The following is an 18058-nucleotide window of genomic DNA, read 5'->3' on the forward strand; positions in this document are numbered from 1 at the left end:
TTAAAGATGTGCCATATTGAGAACATGCAATAGATACAAATCCAGGTTGCGTCCAAAAACTCCTTTGTGACTCTCAGCACAAGAAGCATTTTATACATGAGAAATAATAGGCAAACACAAATGGCTTAACATATCGTGAGATACTAGAACTTTGTCAAGGGGAATAAAAAATAAAATCAAGAGAACAATTGGTGGCAGAGGGATATAGTTGTCAATGGTTTTCTTATTTACAGTTATCAGGAAGATTTAAAGTAGACAAAAGAGTTTATGGCATTAAACATTGTAAGACTAATTTTGAAACAGAATTGTGTACATATGATTAACATGCGACTGCTAAAATGTATAAACTTTTATTGAAATTTGAAACAGAAGAAGAAGTGAAAGAATGTATATTAAAGTGGGCTAAAATTTTTGGTTATAATATACAGACCAAACAATGAAAAAATATGTGATTGAAAGAATTGGAATTTACACTGTGTTATAATCTTAAAAAGAATTTTGTAAAATTATGTACAGTTGGTATAGGGCACCAGAGAAATTGTCTAGAATGTATAAAGTTTATGTTGAACATGTGAACAAGAAGGGTAATTTTATCATGCTTGCTGGATGTGTAAAAAAGCTAGAAAATTTTGGATTCAAATACATACACCAATTCAGAGGATTTTAAAGATTAATATTCCACTGAGACCAGAATTTTTCCTCTTGGGACTGATGGGCAAACAGTTGGAAAAAAGTCATGGAACTTTGTTTTTGTATATGACCAGACAACCCATGACCCATTGAGTCATCATTTCAGAGATATTTCCTTACCAAAACAGAGAAACATAATGATCAAGGGCAAAAAAAAAAACAGTGGGAGTGTGAGCAACTTATGACTTGTTGCCAGCTTCCCATTTTCTTTGCTTGTGGGAAGCTGGCAGGGAGCGTCAGAAGCCTGCCTGCCTGACTGCCATAACATAGGCTTGTGCCATTTGCCCTCCCTGCACAAACCCTCAGGAGAGACCCAGTGAAGCCCGCTCCTTGGCTGAACTGCCTGCCACTTTGCTCAGGGGAGGTGGTACAAAGGGAGCCACAAACGGCAAGGAAAACTGCACCCCGCTCCTCATTCTGGCATGTCCCCAAGGGCCCCCTCCCTTCGGGAGGAAGAGGGCTCACCTGTCAACCCCCAGCAACCCCCAGCCAGCCCTACCTCACCAGTAGGCATCCTAGTCACCCCCTCATCCTTCCCTCAAGCCCACTGCCATTAAGAGATTTAAAGTTTCAGCCTTGGTTCCAAAGCAGCCAATTGCTGTTCACCCATCAGGCCTTGCCGCCAGCCAATTGGGTGCAGGGGACAGAAAGAGGTGGGAAAGAGGTTGGGGATACACCCATGACAATCATGTGACTTGGGCTGACCGTGGCAGTGCAGAAGTGCTGAAGCGGCCACAAATTTCCCAAATTTCAATCCAACAGGAGTAATGGGTCCCAGATTTTGGATGCATTCTGTAAGTTAGCTCATTTGAGGTACCTTGGTTCACAAATTGTTGCCCTATGATGCACCATTTTGCCCAGTTGAAGCTTACAGACACAAGTGTTTTAGCAGTATATAGATAACTGCAGAGATTATTGCATGCACAAAGATGGAAAGATTTGATATAATGGAGGAATGGTTGGTCAAGATGATAGAGCTTGCTGAGATGGCCAAATTGACCTGTTTGATTAGAGAAAAGACAATCTCTATCTTTATTGCTGACTGGAAACCCCTTATGGACTTTTTGCATGAAACAGAAAAGAAATGAACATACGATTTGATGATTAGATAGGACAGATTATAGAAAGAAGACAGGCATGATGTAACTTTAGAGAAAGAGGTAAATTTATAATTGTACTTATAACTGTTCTAAAGATCTGAAGCCATTTTTTTGTACCTTTTTTCCTTCTTGTACTTTTAGCTCTCTGATTTCTTTTTCTTTCTTACTCTATATTGTATTTGTTTTTACCTTTGTTTTTAAAACTTTCAATAAAATTTTATATATATAGTACTGTGCAAAAGTTTTAGGCAGGTATGAAAAAATGCTGTAAAGTAAGAATGCTTTCAAAAATATATTGTAATTGTTTATCAATTTACAAAATGCAGCAAACAGAAGAAAAACCCAAATCAAATCAATATTTGGTGTGATTACCCTTTGCCTTCAAAATAGCATCAGTTCTTCTTGCACACAGTGTTTGAAGGAACTCAGCAGGTAGGTTGTTCCAAACATCTTGGAGAACCAAGTTAGTTAGATCTCCTGTGGATGTAGGCTGCCTCAAATCCTTCTGTTTCTTCATGTAATCCCAGACAGCCTCAATGATCAGGGCTCTGTGGGGGCAAAAGCATCATTTCCAGGACTCATTCTTCTTTACACTGAAGATAGTTCTTAATGACATTGGCTGTGTGTTTGGGGTCATTGTCCTGCTGCAGAATAAATTTGGGGTCAATCACACATCTCCCTGATGGTATGGCATGATGGATAAGTATCTGCCTGTAATTCTCAGCATTGAGGACACCATTGATCCTAACCAAATCTCCAACTCCATTTGCAGGAATGCAGCCTCAAAGTTGCAAGGCACCTCCACCATGCTTCACTGTTGCCCGCAGACACTCATTATTGTACCGCTCTCCAGCACTTCAGTGAACAAACTGCCTCCTGCTACAGCCAAATATTTCAAATTTTGACTCACCAGTCCAGAGCACCTGCTGTCATTTTTCTGCACCCCAGTTCCTATGTTTTCATACATAGTTGAGTCACTTAGCCTTTTTTCCACATCAGAGGTATGGCTTTTTGGCTGCAATTCTTCCATGAAACCGCTTCTGGCCAGACTTCTCCAGACAGTAGATGGGTGTACCTGGGTCCCACTGGTTTCCACCAGTTCTGTGCTGATGGCACTGCTGGACATCTTCCAATGTCAAAGGGAAGTAAGTGTGATGTGTCTTTCATCTGCTGCATTAAGTTTCCTTGGCCGACCACTGCATCTACAGTCCTCAGCATTGCCTGTTTCTTTGTGCTTCTTCAAAAGAGCTTGAACAGCACATCTTGAAACCCCAGTCTGCTTTGAAATTTTTGCCTGGAAGGAACCTTTCTGATGCAGTAGACCTACCTTGTGTCTTGTTGCTGTGCTCAGTCTTGCCATGGTGTATGACCTGTGACATGAAACTGTCTTCTACAACCTCACCTTAGTAGCAGAGTTTGGCTGTTCCTCACCCAGTTTTAAGCCTCCTACACAGCTGTTTCGGTTTCAGTTAATGACTGTGTTTGAGCCTACATATGAAATTGATGATCATTAGCAACTGCATGGTATAATTGGTTAATCATACACCTGACTCTAATCCTACAAGATCCCTGTCTTTGTGCAAGTGTACAAAGTGTGCAAGTGTAAGAATTGATGCTGTTTTGAAGGCAAAGGGTAGTCACATCAAATATTGATTTGATTTAGATTTTTCTCTTTGCTCACTTTGCATTTTGTAAATTGATAAACAAAGTTACAATATATATTTTTGAAAGCATTCTTACTTTACAGCATTTTTTCACACCTGCCTAAAACTTTTGCACAGTACTGTGTGCGTGTATGTGTGTGTGTGTGTGTGTGTATGTATATATGTATGTGTGTGTATATATATATATTTTATATATATATATATATATATATATATATATATATATAAGCAATATAGCTTTATACTTACTTAGCAGTTAACCGTTTCTTGCAATTCTTGCTGCCTTACACATTTTAAATATGGTTTGGTACTCTTGTTCTTACCTGTTGCTTTTATTTTTCCTCTTCTCCTTTCGTGTAAATTGCTCACCTGCCATTATCCCACCCCCAATTCCCATTCCCCTTTAATACTGTTGCTGAATTGTACCTACATCTGGTCATTGACCATTATAAAGAATTTGATTAATGGTTTTAATCAAATTAGAAATTTAACCAATTTAGAAAGTATTTTTCTCTCTGCAGAGCACTTTCAGTTTCAGTTTTAAATAATTGCTAGTTGCTGGACTTTCTTTCTTCAAGGACAGTTCTTATTTTAAGTGAGCCTACAGTTTATAACTTTTAAGTTACTCTAGTTGCCTAATCTAATGTAGAATAGATTTGTCTACTAGGGGAACACAGCAAAAACAGCAAGGTTCAGGCTTATTTCTTAGAATATACAGTACCTGGTCTGGTGATTAAGGTGCTAGACTAGGAGCAGGAAAACCTGAGTTCTGGCATGAAAGCCTGCTGGGTGACCTTGGACCAGTCAGTCCCTCTCAGCCCTAAGAAGAAGGCAATAGCAAAACATGTCCAGAAGTGCTGCCTGGAAGCCTTGCTTTGGTTTCATTCCAGCAACACTGTTTAAAGCATGGATTCTCTATAAATTTGAGCAGGGTCACACTCACTCTGGCTCTACCTAGGTGTGGGCAGCCTTCCCTGAGCTGCTGGCACTGGAGTGGGCCATGTGTGGGATCCAGACACTGAGGCTCATTGAAGGAGAACTCCAGGAGCAAATTTAAAGAGCAACCAGCCAGCTTGTCTGGACAAAGCAGGAGGCCTATCTGAATATGGTCTGATCGTTTTATTCATGGGGGTGAGGATTTGTTTGAAATTTGTGTCCCAGCAAATATATTATTTTAGAGAGTCATAGCAACACAAAGTTTAAAAATTATGATTTAGAAAATAAGAGGTGGAGAATCCCATTGGATCCCAGTGAACAGTGGACATAGATGGAAGCCCTGATATGTTACAACTAATGGTTACAACAAATCCTATATGTGAAGCCAGAAGTTGTCAGAAGACAACATTCCCAGAATGATAATATTCCATTCATTGCACAAACTGACAGCACACTGCATTTAATTGTTACAATTTACAGGGACAACCAAGGAAAGAAAAAGTGGTCCAATGTGTAGAATATTTTTTACTACAGAAGGTGATTTTATGTTTTTAAAATTTGCCATTGTATGACATAACCATTATTCAAACAGATTTTTGTGCTGCAAAGCTGTCATCATCTGGTAATACCTCAATTTATTAACTGTAACAACAGTGTTTCCACAGAAGTCATGTCTTTCCTATTATTTAGGAGCAAAATATAATCAAGTAACTGCTTGAATGACAAACAAGAATCTGGATCTTTTGTCCAGGCCAATATAATAAATATTTTTGAAGTCAGTCATAGTAAGGAAAAAAAAAACCCCTAAAGCAAAAGGCATTCCCCATCTAATTTGCTTTGAGCTTCTGGAGAAAAGATGGGTATATAAATCAATGAAACATGCAAAAGAATATATTCAACTTCTGGAGAATCTCCAGTGACTCTCAGGATGCATTTGAAAAAGCTGAATTTTTACCCTTAAAAATTGGAAATAAATGGAAGTAGGTGGATCATACATCATAAAGTTTCTGCAGGTACATTATACAGTGCATTCCACTTGACATTGGCAGGACTTTGTCATCTTGCATCTCCCTTACCTCTCCCTGTCAATAACAGAAGCAGAAGGAAAAGTATAAAAGAGAAAAAAATATATTTGAATAATTTTTATATGAGACATTTTTTCTTAGCTCGGCATTTGAAAATAAAGACATCTATTCAAGCCATTACAACTGTGAATGCAAATCAACAGATGCTGATAGTTGAAGCTGCTTCATGTATGACCATTTTCTTTCCCAAATCAAAGCTAAGTTTGCCAGGAACAACTTTGGGTTTAACACTCCTAGTGCTAACAGACTTTTCAGAAGCTGCTCCAGACCAAGAATGGTTTGTCTGAATTGTTTCTCATAATGTTCTGGTTCCTTCAGGGAAAAAAAAAAAAAAGCAATATCTGTCTCAGACATGCAGTCATTCTGAATCTGTTTATTTCATTTCTATTCTGACACAATCCAAGCAACTCTTGGCAACTTACATGACATGGAAACATTAAAACATCGATGTTAAATCTTAAAGCACAGTAAACATTTTATAACAAAATAAACCACAAAGTTCAAGTAAACGAAGAAAAAAGTAAGTAGTAAGAAATTACAATAACATAATAGAGACAAAAGATAGCTAAATCACCCCAGCTAGTTAGAATGCTCTCTGAAATAATTTGGTTTTCAGCATCCTCAAGAAGGAGGCCAGTCTGATCTCTACCAGGAAACTGTTCCAGAGGACCGGTACTGCTATTGAAAAGTAGCACCTCTTGCCTTCACTTCCCAGAACTGGGAACTAGGGACAGTTTTTACCTGTATGACCTAACATGTTGGGGGACTTCAGTGTACCTGGAGGTACTCGGGTGCCAAGCCATAACCAGATTTATAGATCAAGCACTTTAATTGTACCTAGAAACCACCTGGTAGCCCACACATATCCTATAGCATAGGTGTAGCATGCTCACAGCATCCAGTGCTGCATCCTGGACTAATTGTAGTTTCTGAGTAGTTTTTAAAGGCAACCCTTTGTGGGCTGCGTTGCAGTAGTCTAACCAGGTGGTAATGTGACTGTTACTGCAGTCAGGTAAAGTTGCATCCTGCACATAAATGGAAACTGTGCAAATATCCCTGTAGCCACTGCTTCCACCTGCTGCTCAAAAAGGTGTGAATCCAGAAGGTCCCCCAGATCACAAATCTGCTGCTTCAGAAGTAGTACTTGCCTGTCCAGAGATAACATTGGTGTTAATGGAAAATTTCAGTGTATGAACAGTAACTCTGTCTTGTGTTCAACTTCAGCCTATTCACTTCCATCCAGACCTTTGTAGCCTCCCCCCAGGATAAGATGTCAACAGCATCTTGAAGCCAGGTGGCAATGCTTAGTTGGGTATCAGCAACACAGTGATGATATCACACCCCAGACTATCAGACGACCTCCCCTAGTGGCTTCATATGGATATTAAAAAGTAGAGCAGAGAGGACTGAGCCTTGAAGCGCTCCACAAGAGAGGGGCCGCTGAGCCAACCTCTGCTCCCTCACTACTCCTGGCTGAAACCACCTGCTTTAGTTCTCTCTTGTTTGTTCTCTCTGCATTTCTACTGCTGGAGTTATCTTTTAGTCAGTACAAGTTCTTTTATTTCTCCTATTAGACTTTCAAATGCTTTTGCTCTGGATCTTCACATTTGTCTATAGTAATCACCTTTGCAAGGTGATTTTTCTGCTATTGCTGATCTTGTTTCACCTCCTCTAATCTTATGCCCTAACAGCTTTGATGAAGTTACCAAGTTATTATTATAGAAAGGGAATGTTTTTCAACTTATATCCGAAGGGCCCTATTAAATGTGTAATATTTGAAATTTCTAGAGAGAACACTCTAGGACATCCTTGAATAAAATCTTGACAAATAATTATTTTACTGTAAATCAAATAATTTGTTTTAATGTGATTTCTAAGTAGAGAAGTTTTTAAAAGTACAGCTAGATAGCTTTCCTTTTAAGCCCCCAAGCCTCTCTCAGTATGTGTAGGAGAAAAAAATTAGATGCTTTATTTTTTTGTAAGGCAGTTTTGCATTTTAACGGGCAATAACTTAAGCTTTGCAGATGCTTAAGAAACCTATCTCACCCCTTAAAACTCCAGAAATCCCTCCCAAAATGGTCCTGTACACTTTTGGAACAAGATACATAATTGTTACATTGCAGTGTTCTAATTTATTATTTAAAACATATGGACAGTATATTTAAACACCTATTTTATATATATATATATATATATATATATATATATATAATTTATCCATTGTCTTAGATGTAATGATTTTCTTTTAATTATTGCTAGGAAAATTGCAAGCTATATAATTTTCATTTCAGACCTATATGGCTAAGGTTAAGGTATGTATAAGACCATGTATTTATCTCAACTATATCAATTCACTTCTTCAAACTCGCAGTTTGTCATAGAATTTTTTACCTGCCGATTTGTCATTAAAAACTATAGTAAAGAAAATACTCAAAAATTCTCATACCTAGAGAAATCCTCAATAATGTCTCGAGAAATCCTCAATATCTGCTCTCAGTGGTAGAGCACTAATTATATTACTATATGTAACTGAAAGGAAGACAAGTCTCAATCTAAGAGAATCCCCAACCAAAAAACAGGAAGATTAAAAAGAAAATATCATCTACCTACCCTATCGTATTCCTAGTAAATCTAAGGCAATCCTCCACCACCGTTTTAAAGTTAAATTTTTGGGGGGAAAAGTCCTTTTAGGCAAATACAATACTTAATGAACCATTACAATAAACTCAGGTACAAATATAGGAAGAAGTATCAGAAAACTAAAGCAAGCTAATGTATTCCTCTAAGAGACAAAGGAAATAAATTTCTGAATTAAAGGCATTTAAATATAAAGATTCTGGAATCTTTCAACAAAACTATCTTATCATCCTAAGATTCATAAACTAAAATTCTAAATAAGAGTTTTAAAAGAGATCCACAATTCTACTACCATTCTCTATAAAAGACTGCCAACATTTTTAGCAGAGATGATAATAATTAATCCTCCCATTCCATCTGGTATAAACAAAACAGAACACAGTATGTAATATTAAATTTGAATGACGGGTTCCTCCATTATATTCCTATGTCTATGATAAACTAACTCCATGATATAAACATGCAGATCACACAAGGTGCTTACTATAGCTGCTGTTACAAACTCATAAAAATGAAAGGAACTTTTCAATCCTTCTTTGCTAGGGATGACAGAGAATTTCATTCACTTCACATTCTGATACAGGCTTGTAAATAATACATGTTATGAATCAATATTTGATGTGAACAGGAATGTTGCCATTCTTCAGTACTAGCACTTCTCAGAATTTGTGATGGAATTCTCTAAAAACACATAACAATGTATACAGAATGTTTATATTAAGAATACATGGGACAAAATCCATGAATTAGTAGAAAAGAAGCATTAGAAAAGGAAAAAGTCTAAAATGTGTGTATTAGGAGATACATGCATAAACTTACATACAAAGTTTTAGACAGATACAGAAAAAGGATAGAAGGAACTAATAACTGGAGAAAATAAAACATTTTGAAAATTTGACAAGTACACACATTCTGTGCTTTATCTGTACAATGTGATTATTACCACCTTTTTTCTCTGCAGTATGTCAGTTTTTCTTATGTATATTTTATTTACATTATTTATTTATTTATTTATTTACATAATTTTTAAATACCCGATTAATTTAATCCATTTTAGGCACTGCTCCACTCCAAACCAACTCTGACTCATATTAAATATCATAAATATAATTCTAAAAAAACCCATGAAAAACATCATTTAAAAATAGCTAGCATTATTTAAAAAACAGTTTAACATACCCAGCAACTTGAACTCAATAAGTCCAGTAAAACTGTAGTGTCTTTATTGCCTTTTTGAACTGAGTTTTTCCAGCATTAAATTCTAAATGCATTAACCCTATTTACACTAATTCTCACTTTTGATCTTGAATCTGGAAAATTTGCAACAGAATGAATGATATAAAATACTATTCTAAAATAATACTTTAAAGTATTTTATTTATTGTTTAAGAGACAAAATATTGCAATTTACTTAACATTTTCCATCTTAACACTCAGATCTAACTGATATTAAAACAGACTGACACTACACTACAAGAAAGATCAGTTTTAGGTATGCATATTATGAGGTAGTTCACTTTAACTGCAAATATAGAAGTATTGGTTACTGCATTTAATATAAAATACATACAGGAAGTATAGCTTTTTTCCACATCAGCTATTATAGAAATAAACATTATGTAGCAAGTATTAAATGCTATGATGTTATGAGCTGCCTTTTAAAATCAATATATTAATGAAGTTTGTCAGTGCCACTGGAAACAGTAATATGTTCAGTATGCCTGATTACATGAAAGCGCATAATGTGATAACCTTACTGATTTAGGATTGGTAAATATATGAATAGATTATTCAGAAACTATATGCCCTGATACGAGAGCCTTGTTCAGGATTTACTGTCAGTCCCACTAGATAGACAAGACCAGAAAATCAACACCACAGAAGACCAGAACCACACTTTATTAAGATAGCCTATAACAACAGAATCTTGCAAGTCTGATTGTGCTGTACCTCCCTTCCTTGTTACACTATAGTGAATGTGGTGAATGAGGAAGGCCTTTATCTGATCCACTTCCAAATAATGTTCTGTTTTCCAGGGCTTAAAGAATGCTTCAGCCCCCTTTGCTTGTATATTTCTGTCAAGGTCACCTCCCTTACTCTCTACACTTATCTTCTGAAGTATTTATCATTCCAGATAAGCCCCCTCCCCAACAATGCCAGTCAAATGACACTGATTTCTACAGATACTTGTGTTTTGAACATGAACACCTGCAGGAAAAAAATATCCATATGTACAAAAATGTATGTTCATAAATTTCCATCTGAACTTTGCATTATCATTTGGTATTATAAATTCATACATAAAAGCTGATGTCATTAGAGCAAAGTTGGCAGCAGGTAGGGTTGTCCAGAATCCTGCAGTTAGTATTTCAAAATTAAAATACCTGTTTATGTTGAGCATAAATGTAAAAACAATTCTAATAGACAGAGAAGGGACTGGGAACCATTCGTTATGTAACTTGCTACATACATTATTTTCATCTACATTAAAAAAGATATTATTTTATAGGCATAAACTGTAACTACAGGTAGTCCTCAAGTTACAACCATTCATTCAGCGACCATTCATAGTTGTGGCGGCACTGAACAAATGGACTTACGCCTGGTCCCTCAAGTTAACAACCACTGCAGCACCCCCATGATCATGTGATCAAAATTTGGGCACTTAGCAACCCACCTGCACTTACGACCACAAGGGCACTTCAATTACCCCCAGCCGCTTATTTCCCCCCATCTCTGCCCTTCTAGCCACCTTAGATAGCAGCACTTCTTGGCGGCAGCAGTGCTAGGCTGAAGTAGAGGCCCAGGGCCTTCAGCAGTCTCAGCCAGCTGTCACCACACTTCTACTTCAGCCCTATATCACTGCTGAGGAGTACCACCTCAAGCCCCCTGCCGCGGCCAGCCACCACAGCACTACAGCGCAAAGCCCTAGCTGCCCTGCACTCCACTCGCCTTGCCAACCTGACAGCCTTGCCGCCCTATGCTCCACTCACCCTGCCACTTGGCCGCCCTGATGGCTTTGCGGCTCTGTATCCCTTCACCGTCTTCATCCTGCTGCTGATAAGGCGTGCCTGGCAAGGCCTTATGAAAGGCAACTGCTGGCTGCACTCGGCCTTCTTCCCGAGGCCATTCGCACCATTCTCCAAATAGTGAGGGCCGTTCTTGTGATCCTTTGGAAGGCTTCTGAGGCCTTGTAAAATCTTGTGAGAAGGCCATACCCACATGGGCCATTCTCGCAATGCTTTGGAAGGCCTCAGAAGCTTTCTGACCACAGGGATGGCAGGGCAGCATGGCGAGCAGAGCGCAGGGTGGCAAGGCCAGCAGGGCCAACAGGGTGGCAGGATGAGCAGAGCGCAGAGCAGTAGGGCCAGCAGAGTAGTGCTAAGCAGCCAAAAGGAAAGAGATGGGGGGAGATAGGCGGGTGGGGGGAGTTCAAGAGAAGGCAGTCCCTTACCTTACCAAGGCTCAGGGCTGGGAGGGACCAAGCTGGGAGTGACTTGGACTGGGGTGGGTCCGCGCCTAATGACAGATGGGATTCAGTTAACGATGGCAACAGGGACTTCAGGGATTGCTGTCACTAAGCAATACTGTCATGTAAAGTCGCGCTTTACGACCACTTCACTTAGCCATGGAAATTCTGGTCCCAATTACCATCATAACTCAAGGACTACCTGTATGCTTATAGATGCTTTATATAAATGAACAGATACATTAGGAATACATCTTCAAACATAAAGTTACACTTATGTTGCAAGAACATTAAACTGAACTTGTAAGTACATATTTTACAGTACAAATATTTAGTATTTATAAATACAACAATATATTTTTAAGGAACTGACAATTTGGAGGAACTGATAATTACTTGCCTTTTGTCTTTAGTGCTAACTTAATGCCAGATAGCACTATCCTACTATTCTCCAAGCAATTTTGGATCGTCCTTAGGATGATCTATCTCAAACTACTGAGAACAGAATCAAGTGTGTTTCCCCTAATCCATACAACCACCATGCTATATAGTTACTATATTACAGGAATTAGGACACAAGTCAAGCACTTAGTTTGAGCATAAGATAAATAATGACCAAAAGCCAGATTTAGTTGTGTTTATTATAGATGAAGTGCTGATTGACTGAAACCACCAAGAGGGATACATTTTATGTTATTCATTCACAGGGGATGAGCCATGTGAAGGATGCAACTGAGAGATTAATGCACCATAACTGCATTCTGACACTTCAAAGATAAGCATTGCTATTTAAAACCCTATTTCATATTGTTATATAACTTTGCACATCCAGTAGGAAAAAACCTTCAACCAAGCTTATTCCAATGATCAAGTAACACTGTCCTACAGAGACCTTTGCAGTTAAAATGTTTTTTATAGTTACTTTGATGATCTAAATCAGACCATTTTATAACACTGATTTATACATTATATTATTTCCTTTGGCATCACATTTTAAAATTAAATATTAATGTTAAAAACCAACAGGAGGGCTTTTTTAAAAAAATAAGCTAACATTCTTTAATATGCAGCAGATGCTAGGTAGCACAAAATTTAACAATAAATTGGATAAAAAGGGATGATTTATAAACATCTTTCTGCTTTTGTTTATAAGCATCTTTGTTTCTGTTCATAATTTTTTTTTTGTTTCAAAATATGCTGCAAATACTCTTAGAAAAGCATTCATTATAGCTATGCATTCCATCTAAAAGTGATGGCCTAAGTTTGAATACAGAACATTTCTCCCTTTTCTAGAAAACTTAGACCTTTAGATTTACATATAGCCCCAATACTGTGGTAGTGCTAAAGAAATGCTGAATAATAATTTTCATAAATCTTAAACATTCTGAACTACATTAAACTTCAGTATTTTCATTAAAAATGTAGATAATAAGTTTAAGTTTCATGAACAACAAAAGAATGAAAACTGGAATTTTATTCCTACCAGTTTGGCTGAGTTGCGAGGTGCTTCTGCTTTTCCGTGAAAGTCCCACGATAGCGACCATCTTTGCACCAATACTGGATCGCCGTTTTTTTCCACCTGCACCCACAGTGCCCACTGCTGTATCAGATTGGCTGCCATCGTTCTTCTCTAGCGTATACATCTCCCCACTGATGCTGGTGCTTTTAGTTATATTCTGTCCTGAAGCGCCAATCTGTCTGCTTTGCATTTTAGATGTAAAAACACTGTCAGCCAGTAGATGGATATACAATGCCATAAAAGAAAAAATAAAAAGAAGAAAAGGAAGGTTTCAGACTGAAAGTTTTGGATGACTATTGGGATAAGCAATTAATTCACACAACGGTAGGGAAATTGGTTAGTCACAGAAATTGAAAAGTTCAAATTTCTTAGTAATTGTCTGTACTGGTCTCATCACAAAACCTATTTGTAAATTCTACTGAAAAGTTTTGGTGGTGGTATTATTATTATTTGATAAACGGTAAAGTTATAATCATATAAAAATACATCATATATGTTTGTATAGTTTATTCTTATGTTCTTATATATGAATATCAGTTATCCACTGATGGCATATGCATATTTGTCCAATCTGTCATTAAACAGGATTCTACACGCTAAGGAAAAAACAATGAATAAAATAAACAAGCCCAGCAAGGTACATTATCTATGAAAGTTATTTTCTTAGCATTATATGCACATTTAGTCATGTGCATCCTCATCTACGGTCTGAATTGGCTGGTACAGCTTAGACAAAGCTTTGATGCCACATAGAAAGTTAGACTTCATTCTTACAAACAGCCGCAACTACGTATTATTTTTATTTCATTTATTTTGGCAAGGGGGTACACTTCTTAATGAGCAATCCCAGCTAAAATAGTGGTTTCATTATTGTGCTCAGATATCTTTAGTCCAAGCCCTTGGAGATGAAGATTCAATGAAGGATTGGCAAAAAGGTCATTTGGTGTACATATATGGAAACTGTGAGTTATGTTACATTATTAATTAAATTGTTACTAACTTTTGTGGGGGGAAATTAAAGGAGGCTGTGTATGCTGCCTTGAACTCCTGCAAGAAAGGCAGAATCTATATCTAACAAATTGGTTAATATTCTGATTTTCTACAGTAGACCTTAATTTAAAAAGAGAGTGCATAAAGATAAGAGTGATCTGAAAGATACACTCATATGAATATGAATATGCACATGGACACCAGACCTACTTAGAAATGAATCGTTTGAATCCTATTGTAGGTGTGCATATTTAGAAGTATAAATACAAATACAGTTAAAAGATTGATTTCCCTAACACCTCACCATATACTAGAAACAAATAATCTTTAATTCATTATCATTCTGAACTGTTATAGTGGATATTTATGTAGCCCAATTACATTTACAATTTTAGGTTACACACACACACACAAACTGAAGCTTCCTGTAAGGGAAAGACTGTATCTCAAACTAAACTGAATATAAAAATTCAGCTGAACCTATGAAATTGGGCCATAAAAATGTCATACAAAATTTAAAAAATGATGTTCACTATGTTTTAGATTTAAGGCAACAAACCATAAAAAAATATATGAAATAAGAGAAATCATAATACAAGCTTAGGTAAGATAATACACTGCTGATCAATATTATTAAATAAACTAAAAGCTTGCAGAAAAGATTTCTCTAATTAGCAAGCACGCTGGAAGTTAAAAACGAATATATATACTGTTTGGAGAAACAATGATATTGATAATGGATTTAAAATAGGGCATGGAAAAGTTTTAAATAACTAGAAAAACTATTGGGAAAGTTAGTTAAATTGATGCAGTACTAACAATTAAACATATCTTTCTTTGTCTTCTACAAATACAGTAATCTCTATTAGCAAGAGAGATTGCTCTGTATTGTTGTTTTAGGTTTACAACAGTGCTTATTAATTGGAAAATATTGTTCATTTTTTAAGTATATTCTATTACAGACTACTTCTCTACAACATTTTATTATTTAATTTTTCTACAATGTTTTGTTATATAATGTCACCATTATGCTTTTGAAACAGAAGACTAATGCAAGAGAAGGGATTCTTAGCTCTTGTCCTTGACATCATTTTTTTTCTCAAGGAAAAATAAAAAAACATATTACATTAAAAAAGTATGGTTGCCTTGTGCTTGGAGAGAAAAACAGTCTCTCTCTCTCTCTCTCTCTCTCTCTCTCTCTCTCTCTCTCTCTATATATATATATATATATATATATATATATTTGCATCATATGTGAAAACACTCCTAATAAAGCTTACACTATAAGCTTTCCAGCAACAAGCAGTAGTTTCACATCAAATGCTGGACGTCCCAAAGAGGAGGCAGTATTATGCCAGGATCAGTTGAAGATAGATGCACATCTACTTTTCTTTTCATGCTGCTGTCTAAGCTAGTCTCAGTTATGGATTTTAGAATTTAATCTCAGCTTCTCAAACTATGTAGGCTGGAACAAATTATCCTTGAAACTTCACAGTTCTCCAGATTTTGCTCAAATCATGCATATGAATTATGATTATAGAAAGTTGCAAACAAAACCAAATAAATAAAAATGTAGAAAATAGGAAAAATAGGATACAAAACTTTTTGCACTTAAAAAAATTGTTCTGTAAATACAATGAATGAAGCATGCAAAAATGAAATAGAATAAATGTAACTATCTTACAGGTTCTTTTATGTGCACTGATTGAGAGATATTCCTTTTTTCTAGGTTCAAATCTTTTCTGCTCCTGCCTTCTGGATTCTGGTAGCCTTCTATCTCCCAAGAAACATTTGGCCATGCACGTCTTGATAATTTCCTTCATACCTCCTGTCATTTCTTCTCTTTTTTATGCTATCCAATGGCCATACTCTGCTTTTAAATTCCCAGCCCAAGCATCATGCATTCCTTTCCAGTTATTTCCACAGCCAATTCTTATGTCCCAGAGATTCTATTCTGAGTAAAAACAGTACAGTTAAGCCCAACTACTTCTTTTCCACTGGAGAGGGAGAGGAAGAGGGATAAGAGAGCAGCAGTCATGTTCTCTACTGCCGTTTCTCTGCTACAAATCCACACTTTCCAAACCTGCATTTCATTTTAAAATATGCCATTAGGGCTCTGTTACATGTTCCTATATGTATGTATTGTAAAGCCCCTAATGCAAATATATTTTTTCTACTTTGTTAAAAACTAGACATATTGTATAAGGCCTTTCACACATATAGAACATACATTATTTTAAAATGCAGATGTAATGCAGTTGTCAAACAGGACATGTTTCCCAATAGCCATAAAGAACCAGGAGAAGGTTAAACAGAAGATAGCTGTTAAGATGTCAAATTCTGCCGTGATATGATTTAGAAATCAACATTCAAATTATAACTTGCATTCCAATCTTAAAATTTTAATACAAAATCCTAAACTTATATATTTGGGAATTATGCATGTGGGACACATGGTAAGTGAAATAGTTACAAAGCTGTAATGTTTGAAATGCTTACATCTCTTTTTAAAAATAATTCTGATTCCAAAATAAGCAATGTATATTATTATATGTATAAGATTAGGCATTCCCATCTTCCATTTGTATTTCCAGCATAACCAAAAGAATGATTAGCTGTACAGTATCTACTTATTATTTGAATTCAGCTCATATCTGCATCCTGAACAGATATTAAGATAACTTTAATCTTAATGTTATGTGACATAAATCAGCTTCATAATTCATTTTGATGACTAAGTACAGTTTCCTCAGTGTGAATATCATAACATGCTATAGTTAATCTGAAACAGAAGTTTTGAAGTTCTTCCTTCTTATCAAAGAAGAATAGATGGGAGGATTATTAATAAGTCATGGTTAAACATTATGTCCAGATGAGATTTATTCATATATTACACTCTGATCTTATATAGCAATTATTAATTGGGAAATACTACCAATTCGTGGAAATTATTTCTAAATGTTTATACATATTAAGGAAAGATATTTAATTCAGTGATAGCTAGGCATATTTCTTCTCTATATTTATATAGTTTTATACATTGGAAGCAAACTCTGCCACCAAATTTTGATGATAAACCATTTGTAAACAAACTCTGTATTTCCTAGAAGTAAATAAAGAAGAAGTGTAGTAGTGAAAGAAAAGCTTGTATTCTGCCTGTGTGATCTGAAAAAGTGCTCAAATGTGGTTCTTCATCAAACTGAAGGGAGATACCAAGCGGGTGCAACAATGTCCAGACTTGAACCCTGTATTCTACAACACTTCTACTAACGGCTTGAATAAAGAGGTGAAAGTAATATTTATCAAATCTGTAGAGGACACAAAACTGGGTAGGAAAGCTAATAGCCTGCAACACAGAAGTAAAATTTAAAATAATCTTGATAGGTTAGAAAAATAGGATAAAAGCAACAGAATGAGATTTAACAAAGGTCTTCACTTAGGAAAAATAAATCAAGTATAGGGCAAGAGATAGCTGGTCATCAATAATATCTGAAAAAGATTTTGCAATTATAGTAGGATGATGTGGTTAAAAAATAATCCAGACACAATTTTAGGTTACACCAATAAAAATCTATTTTCCAAATCACAAGTAATAATTCCACTCCATGCTTATGCTGGTCAGTATTAGTATTTTATTTAGTTCTGAGCAGTAAAAATTAAGGAAGATTCAGACAAAAATGGAACAGGTTTAGAAAACAGCAACAAGGATGATCCCACACTGGAAACTAAGTCCTACAAGGAGAAACTGAGGAACAAGAGAGTTACGATAACACTCTTCAAATATCTGAAAGAATGTCACCGAAGAAACTCTATTATAACAGATTGTGGGACACCAAATAATGTATTTAAGTTACAGAAAGGCAGTTTTCAACTAAACGTTAGGGGGAAAAAACAGTAAAGTCCAGTTGAACAGTTGAACCAATTACCCAGAGAGATGGTTGGTTCACCATCAATAGATGCATTCAAAC

At 36.2% G+C, this 18058-nt stretch overlaps 1 protein-coding gene across 7 annotated transcripts in view; it reads right to left on the reverse strand.

The window, feature by feature from the left end:
- Nucleotides 1-18058, reverse strand: part of RIMS2 (regulating synaptic membrane exocytosis 2) — a 350682-nt gene that overhangs the window by 28226 nt on the left and 304398 nt on the right. For all 7 annotated transcript variants that reach the window (XM_088149058.1, XM_088149054.1, XM_088149056.1 and 4 more), the window contains one exon: nucleotides 13065-13306. In XM_088149058.1, coding sequence (XP_088005184.1) covers nucleotides 13065-13306 — 242 coding nt within the window. The remainder of the gene's footprint in view (nucleotides 1-13064; nucleotides 13307-18058) is intronic.

Source organism: Python bivittatus, unplaced genomic scaffold, assembly GCF_059951505.1.
Source record: "Python bivittatus isolate LINGU-HERP-01145 unplaced genomic scaffold, Pbiv_v1 ctg000590_np1212, whole genome shotgun sequence".
Classification (NCBI taxonomy): domain Eukaryota; kingdom Metazoa; phylum Chordata; class Lepidosauria; order Squamata; family Pythonidae; genus Python; species Python bivittatus.